We start from the raw sequence: 25,274 nt of genomic DNA on the forward strand, positions 1-25,274 counted from the left end.
TACTAAATGGTAAATAACAGACATTTTATATGTTATTTTGACTCTTATGAAGAGTTCTCTCTTTGAGCAATCATACGACATCTTTTTTATACTTTGATTTGAAAAGAACAACTTCAAGAATACAAATCATCCGGCTTTAACTTTTAATTATTAAAAAAATGTTAACACACATAAGAATTAATTACAACATTCTGATAAAAACAAGTAAAAACAAAACATTATATAAAGTCTACAATCCATCAATAAAAATCATTACACTCTGACTATTTTCTTAAATATATCCTGTTGTCACTTGCATCTTCCAAAATGATAGTAGTTTGTATTTGTTTGTAAATTTCAACAAACACTCGATTATCCAACAGCTCATAAAAGATTAATACTAACGAAACTGTTCATAAGTACGCGTTGAAATCTTAACTTATACTTTCTGGGAAAAACCCGGTTTTTTTTTCAAACTGAAAAAGACCATTTCTAGATAAGGCAAAACGATTTTACATTCCGAGGTATATATTTATTTAACTGTAATAAGTTATTTAGTATGTTATATGTAATTTAATTTGCTGCTTGCATACTGTGTTCTCAAATTGCAAACAAGGAATTTCATACTCCAAAGTGAGAATTTAAGAGTATTGAGATAGTAAAAAAAATCATTATTATATACAATCTTTCATTTTATCCAAAATTTACACTTTCCAAACTAATTCAATGTATGGTCGGCATCACTAAGGCATTGTCTGATGATATAGTACTCAAATATGTATAAGCTCTTTCCTGTAAAAAAATATATACCAATTCTCCTCTTGCAATGTAAACAAATACTATGAACTTATTAGCACTTTTAATTTTGCTTTGCTTCCCATCACTTGCTTTCTGAAAACAAATATATAAACTTAGTACAATACCTGCTGCATCTAAAAAATTGCCCGCGCGCGACTTCACAACCTTTAAGAAATACTCGTTACACCGACAGCTCATTACATCATTCATATGACGCTTACATCATTAAAAAAAACATGTGGGTCACGTCAAAAAAGATCTTTTCCTAAATTTCTTCTCTAACAACTTGGAAATCTCTTCTGGATTTGAATTTTCCTCTGCAGAAAGTTTTTTTCCGAGGATTTCTGCTATGCTATTTCTGTCAATATCAGAATCAGCAAATAATTTAAAGAAGTCAATAACTTCACCCGTGAACTGGTTCCTGAAGGCAGGACAAAAACTATTACACCACTGAGGTAGAGGACATGATTCAATCACGTGATGATTACAATGGCCGACATTTTTTGCAGACCGTTGTGCACGACTTCGCTTTTTTCCTTCTGAAAAGAAAAACAAGATTAAATTTAGTTTTCATTATATCAAGTCTGCATTAATCAATTTGAAGTTGTTTTAAGCTTAATGCAACAAGTTTGTATGGAAGAATCTGCTTATTTTTTAGGAGCACCTTTTTGTTGGGTTTATGCTGCTGAGTATTTAGTTTCCTAAATTGAACTTTGTGTGGTGTTTTTTGTCGTTTTAAGTGTCGTTTTGTTTTTGCAATGGTATTGTCAGGGTTTTGTTCAACTTACAAGTTTGAATAACTCTTTGGTAATTATCACCTCTCTTTTAAAGTCCAAAAATAAACGCTAGACTTTATAACGAAAAGTTTAGCAATGTGAATGGTGACTGGAGTACTATATTGTTCAAATTTCTTCCATTAAATGATAAATTTGGGATAATGCATCAATGATACAACAAACCAATGATAAAGCACAATGTATCTAATATGTCTTGTTCATTCTTACTTTTTCTCCTGTTCCGTTTTCGTACTCGACGTCTCCGTCTTTTTTCTTTATCGAGTCTGTTTCTTTTTTTATTTTTATTTTTGTTTTTATTTTTATTCTTCTTTTTCTTCTTCCTCTTCTTTTTCTTCTTTTTTCTTCGACGTACTCGTTTTGGTTTCTTTGTAACTGAAGGTCCATCTTTTAGAAGAGGGTCAGTTTGAGGTAAACTGAAATAAGAGATTGTTCGATCTAGAATATTTCTATAAATATTACCAAACTAAAGATGAAAATAAACATTTCCAAGTGTTTTTTTTTTTTTATTAATTCTATCAAATAGTACCAGGATTATAATTTAGTACGCCAGACGCGCGTTTCGTCTACATAAGACTCATCAGTGACGCTCAAATCAAAATATTTATAAAACCAAACAAGTACAAAGTTGAAGAGCATTGAGGTTCCAAAATTCCAAAAAGTTGTGCCAAATACGATAATCTATGCCTGAGATAAGAAAATCCTTAGTTTTTCGATCAAACATTCGACATTCGGCAATCCTCGGTAGAATCCGGTACTCTCCGTCTTTGTTAGATGAGGGTACGGAATCGGCCGAGTTGAGACGAATGATATTCTCGACTCCCTATCGCACCTGGCGAAGTTCATTCCAGAAACACAGGTTTAACAGACAGAAATGGCTGACATACAATTTTCACATGTTGCAAAAAAGGTATGCATTAGTATTCTTTTCCCTGCTATTTTTCTTTTTTCTTCGGAATAATACATATACAAAAAAAAATGATATGATTGCCAATGAGACAACTGTCCACAAGAGACCAAAATGGACAGACATTAACAACTATTGGTCACCGTACGGCCTTCAACAATGGGCAAGCCCATACCGCTTATTCAGCTATAAATGGCCCCCTATGTGAAAATGTGAAACAATTTAAACGAGAAAACAAACGGCCTTATTTAGATAAAAAAAATGAACGAAAAAACAAATATGTAACATAAGAAACAAACGACAACCACTGAATTACAGGTACAGTTTATGTCCATGTTTCTATCGGTTGATGTAGACAAACGTTTGGTCTTGTCAGGTTATGGACTCAATTTTTTTTTATTTACTTTCGGGGGTTTTTTATTTTAAATTCTTATTGTGATTATTAATCTTCTATTTTCTTCATAAGAAAATGCCTGTACCATGTCAGGATTATGACAGTTGTTTTCAAATCGTTTGATGTGTTTGAGCTTTTGATTTTGCCATTTGATAACAGGCTCCCCGTTTGAAATTTTCCCCGGTGTTCGGTATTTTTTTATCATTTTACCTTTTGCTTTCAATTAATTAAAACTATACCTTGGAGCAGATGAGGTTGTTATGAGACATTTATCTTTTTCGAAGTTATTTTCCCAGCAATATATAGATTGTGCTAGTGTAACTCCATTTACTGATACAGACTGCCAATCTCTGAAAAAATGTATTATATAGAGGTTCAGTAAATATTTGTTCTAAATGTCGATAGCACATTGAAAAGAACACTAACCTTATATCTTATTGTTTACAAACAAAAATTTAAACACTGAAAATATTGAAACATTTGACAAAATAATGGGAATTGATTCATATTTTGAGCATTTTGCTGCCAAATTTACTGCACAAAACCATCAATTTCAATATATTGAAGAGGATCTGATTCAAATTTCGTTTAAGATATTTTATTATTCCATTTTTACATATTTTTTATTATGCTACAAAAAATTATTTTTCATTGTTTTTTTTTCATTATATAAAGCATACCTTTTCGTCAACGAAACGTGAGACAGACATGCCGGTGCAAATACAGCACTACAATAAAAGACACAAGTTATAAGTATAGGTAGATGTATCTTATCTAACAATTTTAAATATATGAATTTCAGAATTTTCAATTATCGGGAGGTACGTATTTTTCACAAATAAATTCAGTTGATCAGCATTAACGTACGTGCGTTTTCTCTAATATTTATATTGTTTTGTTTATGATCAGACAGGGATCGAATCCAATATCTTTTGAACTAGACGCCACCACGCAACGTTGAGACCACACAGTCGGCCAAAACTCGAAACGTCTATACTGTGAAGTGAACTTTTTGTTTTACTGTTTTAACAGTTGGGCTTTATATCTTTTTTTTGCCTGAGCGTCACTGATAAGTCTTGTGGAAGCGCGCGTCGGCGTATTGAATATTAATCCTGGTACCTTTGATAACTTTTAAAGCCTTGGAACAGATTTTTTGTTTGTTTAGTTACAGGTTATGTCAAGGCAGCAGTAGTATACCCTGTTCAAGAGTAATAAATCGATTTAGAAAAAAACAAATCCGAGTAACACACACCTCAACTATAAGCTAAGTGGAAAACAACGGAACAATTGAAACACTGACCTGGAACAAACGCCAACATACATAGAAAAAAGAAAAAAATCACAAAATACTGAACTCCGAGGAAAATTCAATCGGAAGCTCTCTAATCACATGTCGAAATCAAATGACAAAAACACATCAAACCAATGAACAACATATGTCATATTCCTGACTTGGTACAGGCATTCTCAAATGAAGTAAATGTGGATTGAACCTGGTTTTATAGCGCTAAACATCTCACTTGTATGACAGTCCCATTACATTGACCGACTATTTGATACAACTGCCAAATTCCGGACTTGGCATGTTCCTACCAACTTCTAATTAAGCAATTTTAATATGTAAGATATATGGGTATATAGATGTGACATAATGGATCGCTAAATAATTGACATAAGACATTAAAAAAAATAACTTACGATACGTTTTGGAGGGATTTTTTGACTTCCTCTCCCAAATTATGGAGATACTGCCATTGTTCTTTTGACATTATACCAGCATACTGGTTCTTGGAATTCATGCTCAAATGAGAAATATCGAGTAAGTTCATAACCGATATTTGAGCTTCATCAAAGAGGTATTGAACAATAAATACTGGAGCTGAAATAAAAAGGATGATCTCAAATAATTCTAGGTAATAAAATTGCGAATGGAAATGAGGAATATGTCGAAGAGACAACAATCCGATCAAAGAGCGGAAACAGCCAAAGGCCACCAATGGGTCATCAATACAGTGTGAAACCCCGTATTCAGAAGTGTGCGTCAGTTGTCCCCTGGATAAAAACCCTTATTCAGAAGCGTGCTTCAGTTGTCCCCTGGATAAAAATGTGTACTAGCTCAGTGATAATAGTTGTCTGGTTCAAGATTTGTGTTTAAATTCGGAGTCACAGAATCCGTCTTTTGATCATTTATATATATATTAAGCAATGTGTCTCATAAGCCAAATGATATGGCTTGGTATGATTGTTCTATGTATGTTTTTATATTGTTGTACGATATGTATGTCAATCAATATGTGACACATTAATAAAATAGATTATTATTATTTAATCAAGTTGTCTGTCTGTTTGTTTTTTCATTGTAAGTCATGGCGTTGTCAGTTAATTTTTGATTAATGAGTTTGAATGTCCCTTTGGTATCTTTTGTCCCGCTTTTGTTTCTGTGTGACATTTGAGGCGAAAATATTTTTTCATTTTTTTTTAATTTTTCATTAATTGCACTTGTCCCTCATTTCAAAATTATCAATATACATTTAGTTAACTTATTCGATATGTTGTAGAAACAATGTATCTACACGAGTAGGGCATGCTAATTATACAAAAGTATTTTTACATATATGTTCGAATTTTTAGGAAATGCAAATATGAGTTATACTGTTCTGTGATTGGTTAACTTACTTTTTAAGGTAGGGTACATTTTATACCCAAAATAACATTTCCATTGTTCTTCTTCTGAGTATTCTTTTCTACATGCTTCTGGAACATTTCCCTTCCATAATCTGTGAGAAAATAAAATAGTATTATTTTTATATTTTATGACTGGCTTGATTTAATAATTGGACTGTATTGGTGTGTAAAAATGCGGGGGGGGGGGGAGTCGTCCAAAAAGGGACTAGTAACATGCTCTGTAAACTTTGCGGAAATACTTGCCTAAATTTTTGAAATTCAGTATGCATGTATTGTTTGCTACTGAACGTCGCTTAAGAATATTATAAATGAACGGCATACGAAATTGAACTTAAACTTTTTCGGCATTTATTTGTTTATGTCCTCAGTATAAATGTAACATTTGCCACTGAATGTTGAATTCACTTCAATCATAGGGAAGTGGTGTTTCCCTATAAAAATACAAAGATGTCCCCTTTTTAAATTATATGCTGATTTAAATAGTTGGGTGAAAAACTTGCAGGTTATCAATCTAAATGGGTCGATATAGAGTATCATAATATTGTACTATTTCGTCAACCGTTTATTAAACTGTGGTATTCAGGATATAGAAAAGTTTTTTTCCTAAAAGCTATTATAATTAATAGTACTTTCTCTTTTATCCTTGACCTAGTAAATAATCACCTTTAAGCTATTTTCTCTATCAAAAGAAACAATCTGGACCACACGAAGTCTTTTGTACCCAGAGTACAAAACATGAAAATTATTAATTCATTTTTACTTTTTAATGAATCAACTTTGATTTTAATCACAGGTAATTTACAAATTTTATCAATTTTATCGGTATAATTAAGACTTTCAGATATAATCACCTTAACATGCAGTGCGTATAGGAAAGTTAATTGAGTGTATATAAAATACCCCGTGTGCCAATCTATGTTACTCGTTATTACCTATTGTTCCCTAATGAGGCATAAAGTGTTCCATCCACGGGAGCAATCGATTTCAACCACTTGTAACTTTCAATTTGAATAATTTTAATTTTAGTAAATTGTGTCATATCATGAACTCCTGCAAAGCAACAATGCTGTATCTCGACCATAGGTATGTTTTGACATAAAATCGTTTAATCGGAGAAATAATAGGTTTTCTTCCCTTTGTGTTATTTGACTGCGGAATGACGGATTGCATTTTTATTGGGTTGTGATAACGATTCCTACACAAGCTTAAAAAGCGTCCATGCAATAAATTTACTGAACAAACATAATTCGTATAGAATTAAAATCAATTCATGCGATAAAAAATACTGAGAATATTGTTAAGCCGGATGCAATTATTGAAGCCCTCATAGTTTAATCCAGTATTACCCCCCTTGAATTCATTTTTTCTGCCATGAACATGCAGTGTGTCTTTCATGATTCAATAACATTGACTGGGTATAACATTGAGCAAAGTCATGAAAGTGTTTTTGAGACAGATCAATTCAATGGCGGCGGTCATTATTTGAAATAACAAATATATTCCAAATAATAAGAAATGTATACGAATATAAAACCATGTTTTCGTCGTTTGCTATCGATGACTTATTCCTGGGTACAAAATCATAAAACAAGTGTCATATATCAAGGGATAAGCAGCACCAAAATATTAAAGCCTGCATTGTGTGCCGAACACTAGCTACTAGGAAATGTGTGTTATACCAAAACTAACGGCAACATCTCTCTTGGCATTTTCATCAATATAAACTGATGCTGACTTCTGAATAAATACTTACTTAACTCCTCTTTGTATACTATCTACAGGAGAACACGAAAAGGAATCTGAGCATTCTCCTCTTCGGAACTGTGGAATGTCGACAAACCATCCGGAGTCTGCTATACCCCGGACTTCTACACCTGGTGCTAACTCAGACATCAAGTCAGCCACGCGGTCTAGATTCATTAAAACACCCGTACCACCAGCACTACAAAAGTATAATTAGTTGTGCAATTAAAATTATGTATATGCATGTATTAAAACATGATTTCTCCGACAATGAAAAACATCAGAAAAATAAACAAAAACTACTATGAAATCGTTGAGTGATGCTTTTAATGCATGTTTAATACTACTTATTATATAATTTCAGTTATGAAAAAATGATTTTCGCAACTCTTTAGGCGTTTATATAATGCACGTTAACGCAGTTATTGCTAATAAACCAATCACCTTTACAAATTGATTTTAACCTTGTTTAAGAAAATAAGTTCCATTTGGTTCACTTTAAGTTTTAAGAACTAAAAACACATGTGTGCATATTGAATAATACAAAAACAAAAACAATAAAAAAAAAAAAAGCATTAAAAAAACATTGTACAAACCTGCTTCCAGCTAATATGAGCCGTTGTGCTTTTTTAAGTCCTCTAGGGACTAGTTCTTTTATTACTTCTTCGATTATATAAGAACCTAAGAAGGAATATCCATCTGCAATGAGAAAAACATGATCAGATGGCGAATATACGAGAGTATAATATAATTACTACATATATAGATTTATGACTTATTTGCAATATGGGGCGATGTCACTGAATGACAAACGACAAAAATAGACCACCATTAAATTACATTATCCAGGTTCCTGAATTGGGGTATGCACATACAGAATGCTGCTTTGATACCTTTGCTGGCGTGTATCCCCTTTTTGATCTAAAAATAGTGGGGAAACGAGAACATGTACATGTATGTTCTAATTCATTGCTGTTATATGATTTAGGAAATGCGTGTAGATGGTGATTTAAACAATAAGACAAGATCTTTAAATATATGAAACATACCTTCATGGACAACTGTTCCCGTCCAAGAATCACTCGAACAATACGGAATATAACTGAAAAAAAACCATAAAAATTAAGTTATTCGTTGAAATTTAAAACTAAAAATAGATTCCAAACCAACATGAATATCTTCAAAGTTAACCAATCTTATATAATTGAAAATAATAACTTTCTTAACATTATTTATGCATCGCAGTTCTATTTTAATTGTGTATGGTTGTCAGTAAATATGAAATTAAAATAATAAGCAACGTTTTACCCTTCCAGAGCACCTGAGATAACCCTTGTATTCGATTGTGTTGCTCAGTATTTAATTTCTATGTTGTGTTTTGTTTTTATATACTTTTGTTTGTCTTTTAATCTATTTTTCGATTTGTTTGCCATGGCGTTGTCATTTGCGTTTCAGACTTACTATCCTTTTGATATCTTTCGACTCTTTTTTTCCTGTAGATATTTAACAAACTATGTCAAATGAACTTCTGTCAAATAACAAGAGATATACGATCATTCTTCTATGTTTGTATTTGTGTTGTAAACGCATATAATAACGAAAAACATGTAAACTAGTAATAATTGAATCCATATCTTTAAACGCGTACTAGTACATGTCTATATTCAAAAGCGTCGTATGACTATGAAAACGTTCACAAGACAGAAATATGTATATATATACTTACACCATATTTGCATTGAAATAGTACGAATTTTCTTTCGGATCAGATGACAGTAACCCATTTACTGTAATAAAAAATAGTACGCCTATTAAACCATTAGTATTTTTTTTGGTAAAAAGTTCGCCTTTAAAACTTGAATTTTATGTTTCAAAATTACTTTATGTGTCCACCAAATTATTAAAGGCTGGAAGTGATTAGTCTTCGGCTGTTTTCGCTTATATCAATTCTGTAAAACGCGCGATTGGGTTCCAACATTACAAACATATCTCTTAAAAATAGTTTTACATTGCACCAGACACAGATGACACAACCAAACAGAAACACCCCAAAACTCCCTAGAAAACATAAACAGAAACACCCCAAAACTCCCTAGAAAACTAAAATAGAAACATCCCAAAACTCCCTAGAAAACTCAAAACAGAAACACCCCAAAACTCCCTAGAAAACTCAAACAGAAACACCCCAAAACTCCCTAGAAAACTCAAACAGAAACATCTCAAAACTCCCTTGAAAACTCAAACAGAAACACCCCAAAACTCCCTAGAAAACTCAAACAGAAACATCCCAAAAATCCCTAGAAAACTCAAACAGAAACACCCCAAAACTCCCTAGAAAATTTATGAGAAACATCCCAAAACTCCCTAGAAAATTCAAACATATTCTTATCGTCCTAGTATATTTTTTTCTTTGAATGTATAAAGATCATATACCTAATTAACCCCAGGTGTTTAAGGATCCATAAAATCTTCTGGTTCTTCTTTTCATATTGCAAAAAATAATTTTTATAGTTCAACTTTATCAGACTGATGGAGTTTTAATATTCACATTATAAACTCTTAAATTATAGGTGTTCAGCGTTGATTGAAGTCTCGTTCAATTTATCAAAACACGTGCGATATCGATGACGCAATAAACACAGAAAGTACCAAACGTGCAGTGTTTCCGATTATAGCACGTGCCCTGCAAGATAACAAGATTTAAAATCAAATTTTAATCAGTGAAAATCAAAACATGTTGAAAATGTTATCTTGTAAAGTTCAATCAGTAATCATGACTTAATCTATCAAAACCAATTCCATCATGATTTATTCATTAAATTCACTGCAAATTTAAACTGAATGATATGTGGCTATTAAAAGTGATTTTTTACAGACCACACTTATCGATTTCTTTGATGTTGATCTTTATGTCTCTTGTCTTAATTAAACACGATTACATACCATTTTGCTAATTAGATTTTCATGTAAAATATTCCTTAAATTACGGACCTGTTACACTGCTATCTAAACCTTGGTTCTTTTATCGTTGTTTGTTGTTTATTTCAATGATAAAAGTTGTTCTTAACTTTTACGAAAGGATTGACTTATAGTTAATCGGGTACACTTTTTTTTCAAACCTTTTAATACAATGACACTTCAAAGAGAATTCAAGCAGCATTGATAGACGATTATATTTGTTAAATGCCAATAGTCTGTTGAAACGTAATCTTAAAATGTATATAAATAAGAAGATGCGATATGAGTGCCAATGAGACAACCTTCCATCCAAGTCACAATATGTAAAAGTAAACAATTATAGGTAAAAGTGCGCTCTTCGACACGCAGCCAACTGGCTTAGTCTGTATCCTCAAAATTCGCAAATATTTGAGAATACACGGAATTGTTTCTATTGAATATTGAAGTTAACTTGATATGTGATAGAAAGAAACATGAGAACACAACGAGTCCTTATTTTGCTAGATATCACCTTTTACTTTTGAAACCATTTGTGTCGGTAAACTCTTTGCTTCTTGGTTTATTTGTCAGATCATATTTTTTTCTAAAATCTGTGTTTTTTTCTTTCTTTCTTTCTTGAATATAATTATCGAAGATACCAGGGTTAAAATTAAGTACGACAGAAGTTTAGAAAAGACTCAACTGTGATCCAATTGGGTTATATTGATATGTTTGGTACTATAAGTATAACTAGAGATTTCATATACACATTTGCTTCCTCGGTCATGTTTGATAGTTGTGATATGTTTCGACATCTAATCATTCTGTAACAGAGGCTGTTAGAAGTTAAACTTGTATATATACTAATTGGTCCCTTTTCTATCTTATTTTTTTATAACAACAAGATTTTTGAGGAACGCGTGGTAAATTACTGAGAATAATTATATAAAGTATTTATTATAAATGTATATATAATTGGGGATGGGTATGATAATACCCTTATAAACTTCGTAGACCACAAATTAAATGGATTAGTTTGTCAATGAATTACGTATCTTAATTCCTCATTAGAGTTTTATGTACTTGAACGTTCAATAGAAGGTGGAATGAAAACCCTACTGAGATTTTTCAATGTAAAGAATGCTGTTGTATTTAGGAACACAGCAGACTGATTAGTAAGAAAATAATTATCTGGCATTAAATCTTATTTTAGAATTATCAGGTTTTGTTAATCTGTTAAACCTCCCAATCTCACAAGGGTGGTCTATAAATGAACCGAAAATTCCAATGTATTTTTTCATGTTCAATATATATTAAACTTTCCCTAAAATTGACGTTTTATAGTGCAAGATTCTGTTGACTGTTGTAATCAACTATAACATATATTTTATTTTGAGCTTGTTGAATATATATATGAGCTTACGCGTTCGGTTCTGAACAAAAATAAAATCTTTATTAACGCTTTCATCTTTTTATGATATATCACATACCCTACAAAAAATATTATGAAAAAAAAAAAATTGGCGTGAAAAATTATTTGTATGATGGAAGTTAAATTGAAAATTGAAATGGAGAATGAGTCAAAGAGACAACAACCCGACCATAGAGGAGACAACAGCCGAAAGGCACACATGGGTATTCGATGCAGCGAGAAACTCCCGCATCCACAGGCGTGCTTCAGAAGTCCCCCTGTATATGTGTTTTCTAATACTTTCTGACTTATAAGTCAATGGATTGTAAATTATAAATCCACTGCCGTTTTCCAAAGCCTTTATGCACTTTTAACAGTTATGGTATCAAATGTTTGACCGATATATAACTTAACATAGTCATAACATTCCAAACTCTGTCGAATGATATAAACCATGCATATGACAGGTTATTTTTGTAAAGGTTAAAATGCAAAGGCGTAAATTAAGGCAACAGTAGTATACCGCTGTTCGAAATTCATAAATCGTTGATAGAAAAAAACAAATCCGGACTACAAACTAAAACTGCGGGAAACGTATCAAATATAAGGGAAAATGTATATATCGTAAAAATATGGAAGCAAGAATGTCGCCTCAACATTCCATATTAGAACAAAATCATTTTAAATATTTTTCTGTACTTATCGTATAATTCTTAAGCTTGACAGATTTGGACCTTCGATCGTTATATATGATACAAAGAGACATATAACCCTACCTAAACTCTTTGATTTTTAACTTTTGATGATCATAGATATTAAAGGGATATCCTCTTAAGATCGCTTGTGATCTTACAACTATGATATTGTGACCTTTTGAGTTTTTCTGTCTTTCAAGTAGACTTAACTTATTACCTCTACGCAGGTGCGGCCAGCTATTACTGCTCATATATGACCTCCATCCGGTATTCTGCCATCGTAATCGACAGCTCAAGTCGTCAAAACAGTACCAACCACCTGTCAATCAAAAATATATCAAAGAGAAATCAGATTACAGGTAAACATCTATATTGATTTGATCTCGGAATATTTATATAACATGCATTTTTGCATTTGTTTTCCATATCTATGTCAAATACAAAGATTAACTACAAATACCAGGTACATCTACATGTATTCAGGTATTTTAATTTCGTTTTCTATTTATTAGTTTTCAGGAGGGAACTTTAGCTATTGCTTTCTATTTGCTTATTGAGTATTTGGAAGACGAAAATACCTAAATAATACAAAAAAATTGTTTAGGCCATAATAAATAATAAGTTTGTTTGCCCAAACGCTACCTACTCAGAAAAAAGCTGCCTACTCAAATTCTTTTATTGTCCTGATTTGAAGAAGGATTTTTTAATCAAATAGGCATGAAGACTAATAAACATCTGATTCTCAAAATTCTTTTTTTTAAAAGAAAATGCCTACCTACCTTCCCACTGTCTCAACGTTTGGGTAGGGTTTGGGCAAACCAAAATATTTTTAAGTGTGGCCTTATGCTGATCCTTTTTTAAAAGCATTTGCATGCACAATTACAGTCGAACCCCGTTGTGTTGAAGGGACCACGCCAAACTATTCGATTCATCCGAGGTCGAGTGTGTCATTTATTTCAAAGACGTTATCAATAAATGATGCATGCTGGTTATTAATTCGTGTGATGAAGGGCTTATAATTAAGGCTACCACTGGGATCTGAGGGTAAAATAAAAGCTTGCAAATAGTCACAGATAGATCATCCAAAGGGTTGTGGCAAGGGTTCTTAAAGCAAAAAGCATGGCACCCTTTCTACATGAGGCATCATATTTAACTTCTCTATCTTATCAGACGTGGTTACGTACTTATGCATCCCTCAAATTGATGTCCTTTTTGGCAATAGTTTTTTTGCTAGTCTAGAGAAGACAAGTGATTCTATTTATATCCCCCCAGTTAGCTTTGAACGAAATTCATGGACAACATACTATACAAGATAGAATCGTAGAACAATTTATTTATAGATGTGCTACTCAGACTTTGGTATTTTTTAAAGTGTTTTTACTATTGTTTTTTTTTTATTGACTTATGGTATATTTTGTCCCTTTTGTGTAATCAAATTTTATTTATTTTTTGTAACAATTCTGGGCCAGTTGGAAATTTAGTATTGTCTTCTTTTGTTTAATTTTGGGGATATCTTATAATTCAATTGGAATTTGTCCACGGTACAAATGTGATGTACACATTTCTTTTAAGACGCTCTCATTTTCACAAATTCTTTTTAAAATTTGCAAGCATTAAATTTTTATCTCCTGTTATCGGCTTAATTCAATGGTTTCCTCTGCCAAAATATGCCTGTTGTCATTATTTCACCCGATATGATTGATAGATTTCTTTTTTTTAATAACGCCCAGTGGCAAATATTACATGCATGATAAGGACGACCACCCACATGTGCCATACGATTAAAAGCAGTGAAAGCATAGCGTCTTCGATAAAAAAAATTATAAATAATCATTTTTTTTAACTAGTCTATAATATGCCGATATTCTAAACGGTCTTCGTTATCCATACAGATTAATATATTTAAAAAGGAGATGTTGTATTATTGCCAAATGAGACAATTCTTCACAAGAGACCTAATGACACAGAAATAACAACTGTACGGCCTTCAATAATAAGCAAAGCACATAGGCCATTTTCTGTCTGTCAATTCCTACGCTGATATAGTTCTATTCAGACAGCCAAACTCATAGCCTGGGATCCGGCCCAATCTAGCTGCGCGTCGTAAGATTAATGACAAGATTAGCCAGGACCCCAGGCTACCAAACTCATATCCGTCATATATCATTACTCACCTTCAAGAAAAACGATCCACTTTTTACTACCATACGATTTTCTCAGGTAATATCTGAAATGGATTTAATAAAGCTTTTAACTTTATGAAATCATTAGATTTATATGCTATAAAATAGTAACACGATCAAAGGAAACTGCTCAGATCAGAGCACACAAGGTGTTTTGATATCTTCATTCATGAAATGAATTGAAACTGTCAATCAGACGATTAAGATTGACCTCAGGGTCAAGTACTGTATTTACGTTGATGGATAAACGTGATCTTTAATAGAACTTTATATTGCTATTAAGAGTGATAGTTTTGTTTAATGTTGTTTGTCTACGTAATAAATGTATACCAATGTATAAATCATTTACCACGCTTCTCTACTTATAGGCACTATGGCTAGATTAGCTATAGCATTCCCCAATTATCAAACACTTTCAAAGTAACATACTACATTCACACTGTCGTACAAGTGAGAGGTTTATCGCTATAAAACAAGGTTCAATCCACCATTTTCTACATTAGAAAATGTCTGTACCAAGTCAGGAATATGACAGTTCTTGTCCATTCCTTTGATGTGTTTTATCCTTTGATTTTGCCATTTGATTTAGTATGGACTTTCCGTTTTGAATTTTCCTCGGAGTTCAGTATTTTTGTGATTTTACTTTTTTCCATTATTTATAAAGTAAGTTCATCACCTGTATCATTGATTGATTTTTGGTTGGTTAACGTCTAGTAGCAAATATCAATTATGCATAAGACGATAACATATTAGCAATAAATACAATATATAGGTCCAGTGAACGACACAAGATGCCGTCCGAAATTATGAGCGGTGAAATTTTGACTCCCACCTGAAAATGAAGGTACATAGGAAACGGTCAGAAATTATGCCTGGCAACAGACCAGACCACCTACGGCCCTTTCAGTGACTTGTTGCAAGTGTTCTTAACTTTGCAGAGACTCAGAGTTTAACGTCTCAATTTGACCTAACGTGGCTGCGTACTTGTTCATCTAACCATAGACGTATTATATTGACTTTCAATTTACCTTTATAACCCACAATAGCCAAACAGACAGCTCACTTTGGGAAGGGTTTTCGTGTAGGTTGGAAGAGGACCAAAGTTATTAACATGAAATCATAGTATTGTATTAGTGATCGTCGTTGCCTTTGTTAGTTTCGGAATAAAACTTTTTACTTATTTGTTTTTAGTGAAAAAGACAACATGAATGCAATGAAAACCCCAAAACAGACAACACCAAAAACAAAAAAATGAAACGTTCATGTACACATACATTGGAACAATTGTATTCCGTTTATAAAATTGGGGAATGTGTCAAAGAGACAACAACCCGACCATAGAACAAACAACAGCAGAAGGTCATCAACAGATATACCTATGTGTCAAAGAGACAACAACCCGACCATAGAACAAACAACAGTAGAAGGTCATCAACAGATCGGCCCCAACAGATATACCTATTTTAACGGTATGATAGCTTAAGGTGGTACACAACACTTTCATTAAAAGGAGTAGGTCCGGTAAGACCCCTTTTTGGCCCCAAAATATAACAGTTTTACAAAATTGTTAGAATGTAAACTTTTAGTTATTCATTGGACATTTGAATGCTTCTGCTACATAAATATGGGCTGTTTTTGACAATAAAATGCACATATATCGGGTTGTAGCACCATTAAGTCATGCCAAATTACTGAAATCTTCAAAATTCTATCATTTTAGTTAAATTTTAGACGGTTTCCGTGTTAAACGAAAGTGGCCGCATCCGTGTTCATCCTTAATATTAAAATGGAAGTTGTATTTTATGATAATTCATAACATGTTTAAAGGTTGTGGATGAACACGGATGCGGCCACTTTCATTTTTGACAAAAACCATCTGAAAAGTGACGTTTTTTGGCATATTTGAGAGATTTTTCATATTTGAGCTTGAATCGGATCGTTTTTAATGACTAAATCAGTTAAAATCTTTCACTTAAACTAATTGATTCAAGTTAAATAGACACTTAAGTGTTTAAAAAGTGGTCAAAATCTTTCGTCAGATGAAACTGAAATTTGAGGCCAAAATGAGTCCTTACCGGACCTACTCATTTATTTGACTCGTTTAATTTTCATAAAATTTTAACAAAAATATAAAAATTTCAAAAATTTGGAACCAACCGTTTTGTCAGAAAATATACACTGGTTATATAGCAGTTTGACAAACACCAATTTTGATCATTGAGAAGTTTAATATTCCTTTCACAACACAACGTATTTAAACGTTTTGCTGACTTTACAGATTGAGAGTTATCTACATGTAGTGTTAGGTACCACCTTAAGTTTACATTACGTTTGCACTTTAATACTCAGATAAAAAAAAATGTCATTCTCTTTGCACCTTGTCATATTTGGCTTCTTATTCTATTCAATTACAATTCTTCTTTGTTTTAGCCAAACTCGACAGATCAAAATTCGAATTATGTGACGAAACGAATTCATGTCGGTATGCTTTAGTGAAACCGACAAAACATGGAATTTATTCAATTACACCTGATTGTCTTTTTATCTTTGAGAACAATAAGATTTAAAAAAACTGGCGACAAGTAATAATTGTATAAATCAATTCTGGAATACTGCACATTTTTGCTGCAGTTTCCCCATTACTTCAATAAAATATAAGTAATTGTTCTGTGCAGAAGGATGGGTATAGGATCAGAACATACAATTACTAAACACTAGAGGTCGGTAACATCAAAAGAAAGAAAATAATTTGTCAGAGAATAGCTACAAAATAATGATATAGATTCTCTTTGATGTCGGTAAACATCAAACGCTAATTAGTACATACCCCCTATCATGCAAAGTCAGTATAGTACTTGCCTGCGTTATGAAAACACTGTCAGAATTTTCACTACTTGATACGAAGAGAGCGATTAAAAGGTTCAAAGGAATTGTTTGTGATTATCAAGAAAAATACCTATTATATTTATATTCGCTATGTTTATATTTTGATAACAAATATTTTGAAGTAACCTTTCACGTTATATACGATAATTTCGTTTAGTTGTGATACATTATATTTGATTTATTGTAAGAAGAAATGTATAAGCGTGTAATACATGAAAAATTACAAAATAAAAAGGATAAATTTCTGTTAAGTTTTGATTTTTAACGCCACTTTGAAGCGCCGCATTTAGGCTATTCCATGGCGGCCAATCTTTGCATGGTTGGCGAAGCAAGAGTACCTGGAGAAAACTATTAAACTGACAATACTAATCAATCAAGATCGGGGTCGAGTGTATCCACACGAGCGGGATTCGACCTCACATAACTAGAAGATTACAGATGCAACAACGTTAAAGACACAGAACAAAAAACGTAACAAACAAGATTGAGACAAGTGTAAACAGACCATTTGAGATAGACATCACATATACTGAAAACTTTAGCTTTTGTAACGTAAACTAAGGTTAATACCGGGGATATTTAGAGCTCAAAACTGACTGATGATCGCAGATTGTTTAGTGGCCAAATCGTATTATCATATTATCACCCAAACCGGGAAAGGAGCAAGATGAATTTGTTTACAAAAGGAGCATGCTCCAGGAATTTAATTAAAACAATACACTTCCTTGAAAACCATTTAGGGAAAATTTATTTTACAAAAAATATATAACGACCACCTAATATAGCTGTTAAAACAATAGTGAGAGAGATCCCATCTGTCGTTCAAGACGTGATCGCATTTTTTGTAGATGAAAATTTGTTTGAATTCCTAGGTTCACTTGCTACTTAGTAAGGTTACAGATTGGATGTGATGTTAACACGCTTCATATATATTATCCCACTAGGTAGGACAATACAGTTGATGTGATGAATCTTTTAATTACCTGTTAAAATAATCACCCTGTCAAATTAGATACAATTTACATGATGTTTGTCTGTTTGGTTTACCCAATCACCTTGTAATGAGATGGAACCCGAAGCGCAGACGAACGGAAGTTGTTTTTTTATTTCGTCACCTCCATTGAGTTCATGAGGTACATTTTTATAGGTACAAGATCTGATTACTTTTACAATTTTGCAGAAAAAAATACTATTATTACAGTTAAAGCTATAAAATTAAAACGTTTTTCTGTCGTAAAAATACAATTCAAGGTGCCACAATGCTTCTCTAGGAGAAATATGATGTCGATTAGAACTTTTGTAGTAAATGAAATGCATTATATTTAAATTCTGCAAATGACATTACTAGGTAGAATATGTTTGAAAGATCATATGAAAATTTAATTCTGCAAAAGTCATTACGAGGTAGAACATATTTGAAAGATGCAGCCCGGATTCCTAAATGGAAATGAAATAGTTGATTGATACATTACGTCCAGCGGCAAATATTTTTATCCTCATTTGAAATGACGATTGGGATTTGTAACTGTCTTAATTAACAACAACCACAATTAAATCGTTTTAATTTTGAGATTCTGGATCTTGTCCCATATTTTTGTTCTTCTAATGTACACAACATTAACGATCAAACGCTATGATTTATTTTTGTTCAATAAGTTGGCTTTTGTTTTGTACAGGGCTATTTTATAAGTTTAAAGACGAAAGAGATAGCCTGGACAATATCCCATGAAAATTGACTGAACATGTAGAAACTTCATATTTGATCATTTTTCTGTTATAGAAGTGTATTGACATTAAATTGAGTCACTGTATGAAAAAAATATCTTCTCTGCTCTTCTCTTTATGAAGGCCCAGGTAATTACAATTCTTTATTTCGACCCTTTTATCTTCGTTTATTTCGACCTTTTTATCTCCGATATTCTTTATGTATCTAAATCATGCGACACGGACGAAAGAAAATGGTTCCCTTAACTTGGGTCTTAAGGGTAAATACATCAAAAACCTGTTACCAATCACAAAAGTCTTCAAAGACAATTTTTTGCTGTGATGTTTAAAAAGTTATTTGTTATAAAGAGTGGCTGATCATTCGTCCATTTTGATCGCAATCCCAACTATAAAAGAGCTAGTTAAGAAGAGCAAATTATAAACCTATCGTTTTATTAATGAAAGTATAAATATATCAGATACAAACACAGCTATGATTGAAGTTTTTATAGTATAAAGGATACGGGAATGTTTGATTGACACGAAAGGATAGATAATCTTTTTGATATATATTACCCCTGTTAACCGCTGTTTACCGCCTAGGATTTTGCACCGGGTTAGGATAATTATTTATTTACAAAGCTAACATGATAGGGAAGCATCGGTTTTTAGTTCATATACATGATCTTTGTCTCTGTGCTTTTTAAAGGCGATATATTCAAATTACAAGTACACTATTAATATATATTACCCCTGTTAACCCTTGATTACCGCCTAGGATTTTGCACTGGGTTAGGATAATTACTCATTTACAAAGCTAACATGATAGGAAAGCATCGGTTTTTAGTTCATATACATGATCTTTGTCTCTGTGCTTTTTGAGGGCGATATATTCAAATTACAAGTAAACTATTAATATATATTACCCCTGTTAACCGCTGATTACCGCCTAGGACTTTGCACCGGGTTAGGATAATTATTCATTTACATCGCTTATATGATAGGGAAGCATCGGTTTTTAGTTCATATACATGATCTTTGTCTCTGTGCTTTTTGAAGGCGATATATTCACATCACAAGTAAACTATTAATACATATTTCCCCTGTTAACCCCTGTTTACCGCTTAGGATTTTGCACTGGGTTAGGATAATTACTCATTTACAAAGCTAACATGATAGGGAAGCATCGGTTTTTAGTTCATATACATGATCTTTGTCTCTGTGCTTTTTGAAGGCGATATATTCACATCACAAGTAATTATTGATATATTTGAGGATAACGCTGTATCTGGGCTGTTGGCTCTTGGTTCTTCAAGTGGCTGAGGCTTCAACCTAGTTTATCGAGGGCTCCACTAACCAGGCACATAATTTTTTGTTTCTTGCTCCTTTTATCTATGTTTTTGGCCGTATCGCTCAATTTTATTTGTTCCATGCTCCTTTGAGTAGTAATTTTGGGTTCCGGGCTCAAATGAAAGGGCTCCGATGCAGCGAGAGGTTTGGGGCTCTGGGTTGAAGATATATATATATATGTGAGCTTAGGCTCTGTAAGGAACTGCGGATCTTACTATTTATTTGCGGTGTGCAACTGATTCAAAGGTAGTAAATTGAACAAAATATACAGGTTTCTTAGCAAATAACAGATGTATTCAAAATATATAACCTTGATCAAGTTAGCTTACAACCAATCATTTGGGGACCAAACATGAGCAGAAAAATGGAAAGCCGGCCCCCTATAAGTGTTACTGGCAACGCCATTCAAAGGGTAATTTCATTGTCGTCTTAAATTATCTCAAATCAAAAAAAGGAAGAAAATTACCGAAACGATTTCAAGCTGATGGATAAACATTGTGTGGCAAACCTTAATACAGAAAATAGGGCTCCGAGCTCCGGGGATGAAAAAGACAAAACCTTTAGAAGATTACATGTGTTATCTGCCAAATTGTTATTTATAAGGTGTTTATTATTTTTCACATTTTCATTAAAACATCAGAATGTTATCGACACATGGTTAAAGGTTTCCGGTAAATAATTTATTTTGAAGCATGGAAAATTATTAAAATAGTAATGCCGTCAATTAGTTAGATATTTCATATCATTTTAGCGGAACTATCAAAATGTGGGATACGGTTGACTAGATTTACAGACAAATCTTGAAAGTACTTATAAACTTGGTATCCGCAATAACAGGATAGATGCATCACATCTTGTTGTTTTGAAAAGTCGTAGTCGGTGAATAACTTGAAAATAAAAGTTTTGAAAAACAAAATGTGAAGACGTCATCCTAAACTTTTTCTGTGATCAATTTTAAGATGAAACATACAAAATATTACAATAAACTTGAATAACTTTAAAAAAGATGCAGGAGGAACAAACATTGAAGTTGTTCATATCATAGCTTTTTGAAAGTTTCTAAAGATTTCGAAAGCAATTTCCTTCATCCTTTGCTTTCAAATGTTTTTTTATCGTTCCTGAAAAAGTAAAATTACGGAGAGCGTTTTTAACGCACCGTCGAGTGTTATTTTCGTTTACTTAATATTATGTAGCTTTTATGTTTTTGAGAAAAACATACAATTTGATTTTTGTAATCTATTCTTCTGTGAATTGGAAACTCGAAAACGGCCCCCTAACATCCATGAAATGAATGCTTCAGTTGAATATGTATTAGATCACGGTCTTATCAAGGAGGTGATATAACCTCATTGGTCTTATAAAACGTTGGAGGACTGTCAGTTCTTTGAAAACAAACTACTCATTACAAGAGCGATCATACGTGTACCTCTTTGCCATGATTAAATTAAAAGTCATAATATTACCAGTGAATGTTTGGAATGTTTTGGTCACTGATGAGTCTTATGTAGACGAAACGCGCGTCTGGCGTATAAAATTATAATCCTGGTACTTTTGATAACTATTGTTGTGAGACTTATTTTTCGAAATGTTAAATGATTCCGCTTATCATGAAATCCGAACTCATTGGTTTATAGTCTATCTAGAATTAAGTCATTCAGAATAAACGCAAACAGACATTTCACTCTATGATAAATTAATTCTCAAAATAAATAAAATTTTAAGTGGGCAGTTTGTACCCGTAGGAATTTCAGAATACTATATACGTTAGTAATGGAACATTTTCTGAAATATTCACACGAGTTTTGAATGTGACGCCAACAAAATTAAGCGTAATGTTTCCATTAAACGATGTAAATCGACACAAATTATGATCAAATTGCATTAATTTCGAAGATAAAGGCCACTAAAACATCAGTAAATAGAAAAGCGGATGTGAACAGCATTTTTATTTATTCATAGTCACGAAATATTCTAATGATCTATAACCCATTCATCACTGTAGGAAATTCTAACTGGTGTCTTAAAATAGCTCGAAAAGTGTATATAAATAAACCGTAATCCCCATCGTAAAAATATTACCTGGTGGAAATAGATTGATATAACGATGTTATACCCTAGTGAGTTGACAAAAAGTCAAGAATGCCTTTGATTCGTGTATTGGAAGATAGTTTGCTATAATTCTATTAAGACTTTTATCTAGAAGAATTGGTTTTTGGTTGATCTGTAATATTTGATAATTTAGGTGAAAATTTGAGTTATTACAGGAATGTATCTTACTATGTTGTGATCCTAATTTTATCTTTTGCTTTTAGAAAAGGAATCTGTATAATTGTCGCGTTAGTTCAGCAGGGTTATTACAAAAGTCACGATTGTATACAACTGCAAATTAAATCAAATTTACCGCTTTTAGAATCTAAATTGAATGTGCATTATAAGTCGGCTACATATAATTACATACATGCTTAATGTTAATAATAGCACCAAAGGCAATTAGAATTGTAAAAATATATTGATCATTGAGTCTCTCTGAAACATTTGGTTCTGAGCGTTCCTGGTATCGATTAATCTATATATGGATACTAAAGACAGAAAAGGTACTTTAAACAGTTCTTACTTAAATCTACGATAACGAAATATAAGATCATTTATAAAATAAAATATATATATATTTTGGCGGGATTTCGTCAAAAAATGTTTTGATATTGACAGAATCGGCTTCCAATCAAAATTTACATTTACAATTTACAATTTACATTAACGTTTGCACCAGTTAGTCTATACCGATAATACGTTTAAGCGTACAGTGGCTTCTTTCAACCGAAAGCGATTGTGTTTAGCGAAATATTTTGATATACTATAGTATACATTGCACCAGATTGCATGTGAACTTAGTTCTGCATCAGGTTTATATCTGTTTGTGATTAGCTGTTTCTTATAGTGATTGATTGATTGTTGGTTGCTTAACGTCCAGTGGCAAATATTTCATGCATATTCAGGACGAGTTTCTTATAGTGTATTTGTCCAGTTGTATTCGTTATACAAGCAATCTTACGTACAATCGTTTATCTTTTCGATTCGTTATTTTAAAAACCAATATCTTTGAAAAGACTATTCGAAGTTCTATTTTAAAACTTGTTCTATTAATATCGGACCAAAACATTTGATTTTTGTTTCTAACTGATTAAAAATATTTGGCAAAAGAAACAAATATATAATTTTAACGGATACGTTCATCATTGGCAGATTCAAACATATTATAAAAATCTTAACAATTCAGAACTTAAAAAAAAAAAAAAAACATTTTCGTAAAGTCTTTTTAGTGCATTGACCAGTATAAAACTTTTATTGAGCACCTTTTATAGAATACCTTTTTGGCATGCATATATTTTGGACATATTTTCATTTTAGAGAGAGATTTTACTTAAAACATAGATCAGAGATAAATGAACGCACATCTATAAAAGTACATATAAAGAAAATATTGTACATACCCTGCTGGCGAGCCATCATTGCACGTTACGGTTTTATTTTTAAGAAAGTATCGTCTGAATTTTGGAACTTCTTTTACTCCACAATCATGTGACTTTTGAGCTATGTCTTTAAGCGCTTTCATGAGAGAATCGGAGTTACCCAGACTCTCTAGTTTATTCACATCAAGAGGCATGTCATGGATTCTGTTATATGGTTGCTGAACACACGATACAAAAACTATAGGCAAAATCCAAAAAGTATAAATATATTTCTTCATTGTTTGGTAAACAAATAATGTAAATAGTTTATGTTTAGATTAGGAAATATGTTCACATGTGCTTCCATTCCGTAAATACTTCATCGCTTGTTAAAATAAATAATTAATTACACCGAATCGCTTAAAATAAGAACCGTTTTGAAAACGATTCGTTTTATATAATTAGTATACGAATTAGAGATACAAAGCGAAAAAATCAAATAAGTAACACCATTACAGAGGTATTCACGTTTTAATCCACCAATGTCTTTCACTAACAGATGCATACAGCCGGATTTCAATTTTTTTTCTTCCAAAAAATATATATTCATATATTCATGTTTAAATTTAATCTACACGTAAATAAATTATAAATAATAAATCCTTCTGTTCACGTATTATTTATATTGCATTCCTTAGTTTTCATGTAAAGTGTAATCCGTTTATACGCTAAACACATATTTTCGTTCAATTTATAAATCATATGAGGAAAACCAGTGTGAAAAACAGTTTGTATAACTTGCGAAATTAAAAGAAATTATCACTATATCCTCCCAATCTTTTTTCCAATTTAACATCATTCATTCAGGTATGCCCATTGGCTAATTCCTTTACACCACGCCTTTCTGATTTGCATTGAATTAACTTGATTAATAACCTCTATGTTTTCTTCCGTTAAATGATGACAGAAATACAAACGTTTTAAAGATCTCTCTACCTGGACCGAGAACAAATCCGTAATTGCACCGTTTAATATCCGTGTTAATTAGTACCTTTCTCTAAAATCACACTTGTTCGATTCACGATAAACTCGTTAAGGTAAAATAAAACCTAAATATTTTGTTTAGACAATTCTCTTGGTCGTGGTAGTATAGTTTACCCGATTAAAAATCGGGCTTTGATGTATAAAGTTCTCTGTGAGATCAAAGGCACCGCGCTTGGCAGTTACGAAGAAGATTCTACTGTGATCTCAACGTAAGAAGATAAAAACTATAGGTAGAAAGAGGTGAAAATACGCAGATTTGTTTTGCATTTTTGCTATAGATAAAATATGATAAACCTTAAAAAATCTTGTGGAACA

At 32.3% G+C, this 25,274-nt stretch overlaps 1 protein-coding gene across 1 annotated transcript; it reads right to left on the bottom strand.

Moving 5' to 3' along the window:
• Positions 1–133: 133 nt before the first annotated feature.
• Positions 134–25,244, bottom strand: LOC134687213 (palmitoleoyl-protein carboxylesterase notum1-like). Its single transcript, XM_063547337.1, has 13 exons — positions 23,958–25,244; positions 14,518–14,570; positions 12,561–12,662; positions 9,027–9,087; positions 8,350–8,402; positions 7,897–7,999; positions 7,311–7,499; positions 5,549–5,649; positions 4,571–4,751; positions 3,553–3,600; positions 3,112–3,222; positions 1,782–1,987; positions 134–1,316 (listed from the first exon to the last, which is right to left on the bottom strand). The coding sequence occupies exons 1-13, from the start codon at positions 24,212–24,214 to the stop codon at positions 1,021–1,023; spliced, it is 1,761 nt and encodes a 586-aa protein (XP_063403407.1). The 5' UTR covers positions 24,215–25,244; the 3' UTR covers positions 134–1,020.
• Between the last annotated feature and the right edge of the window lie 30 nt (positions 25,245–25,274).

This window comes from Mytilus trossulus, chromosome 10 (genome assembly GCF_036588685.1).
Source record: "Mytilus trossulus isolate FHL-02 chromosome 10, PNRI_Mtr1.1.1.hap1, whole genome shotgun sequence".
NCBI lineage: Eukaryota > Metazoa > Mollusca > Bivalvia > Mytilida > Mytilidae > Mytilus > Mytilus trossulus.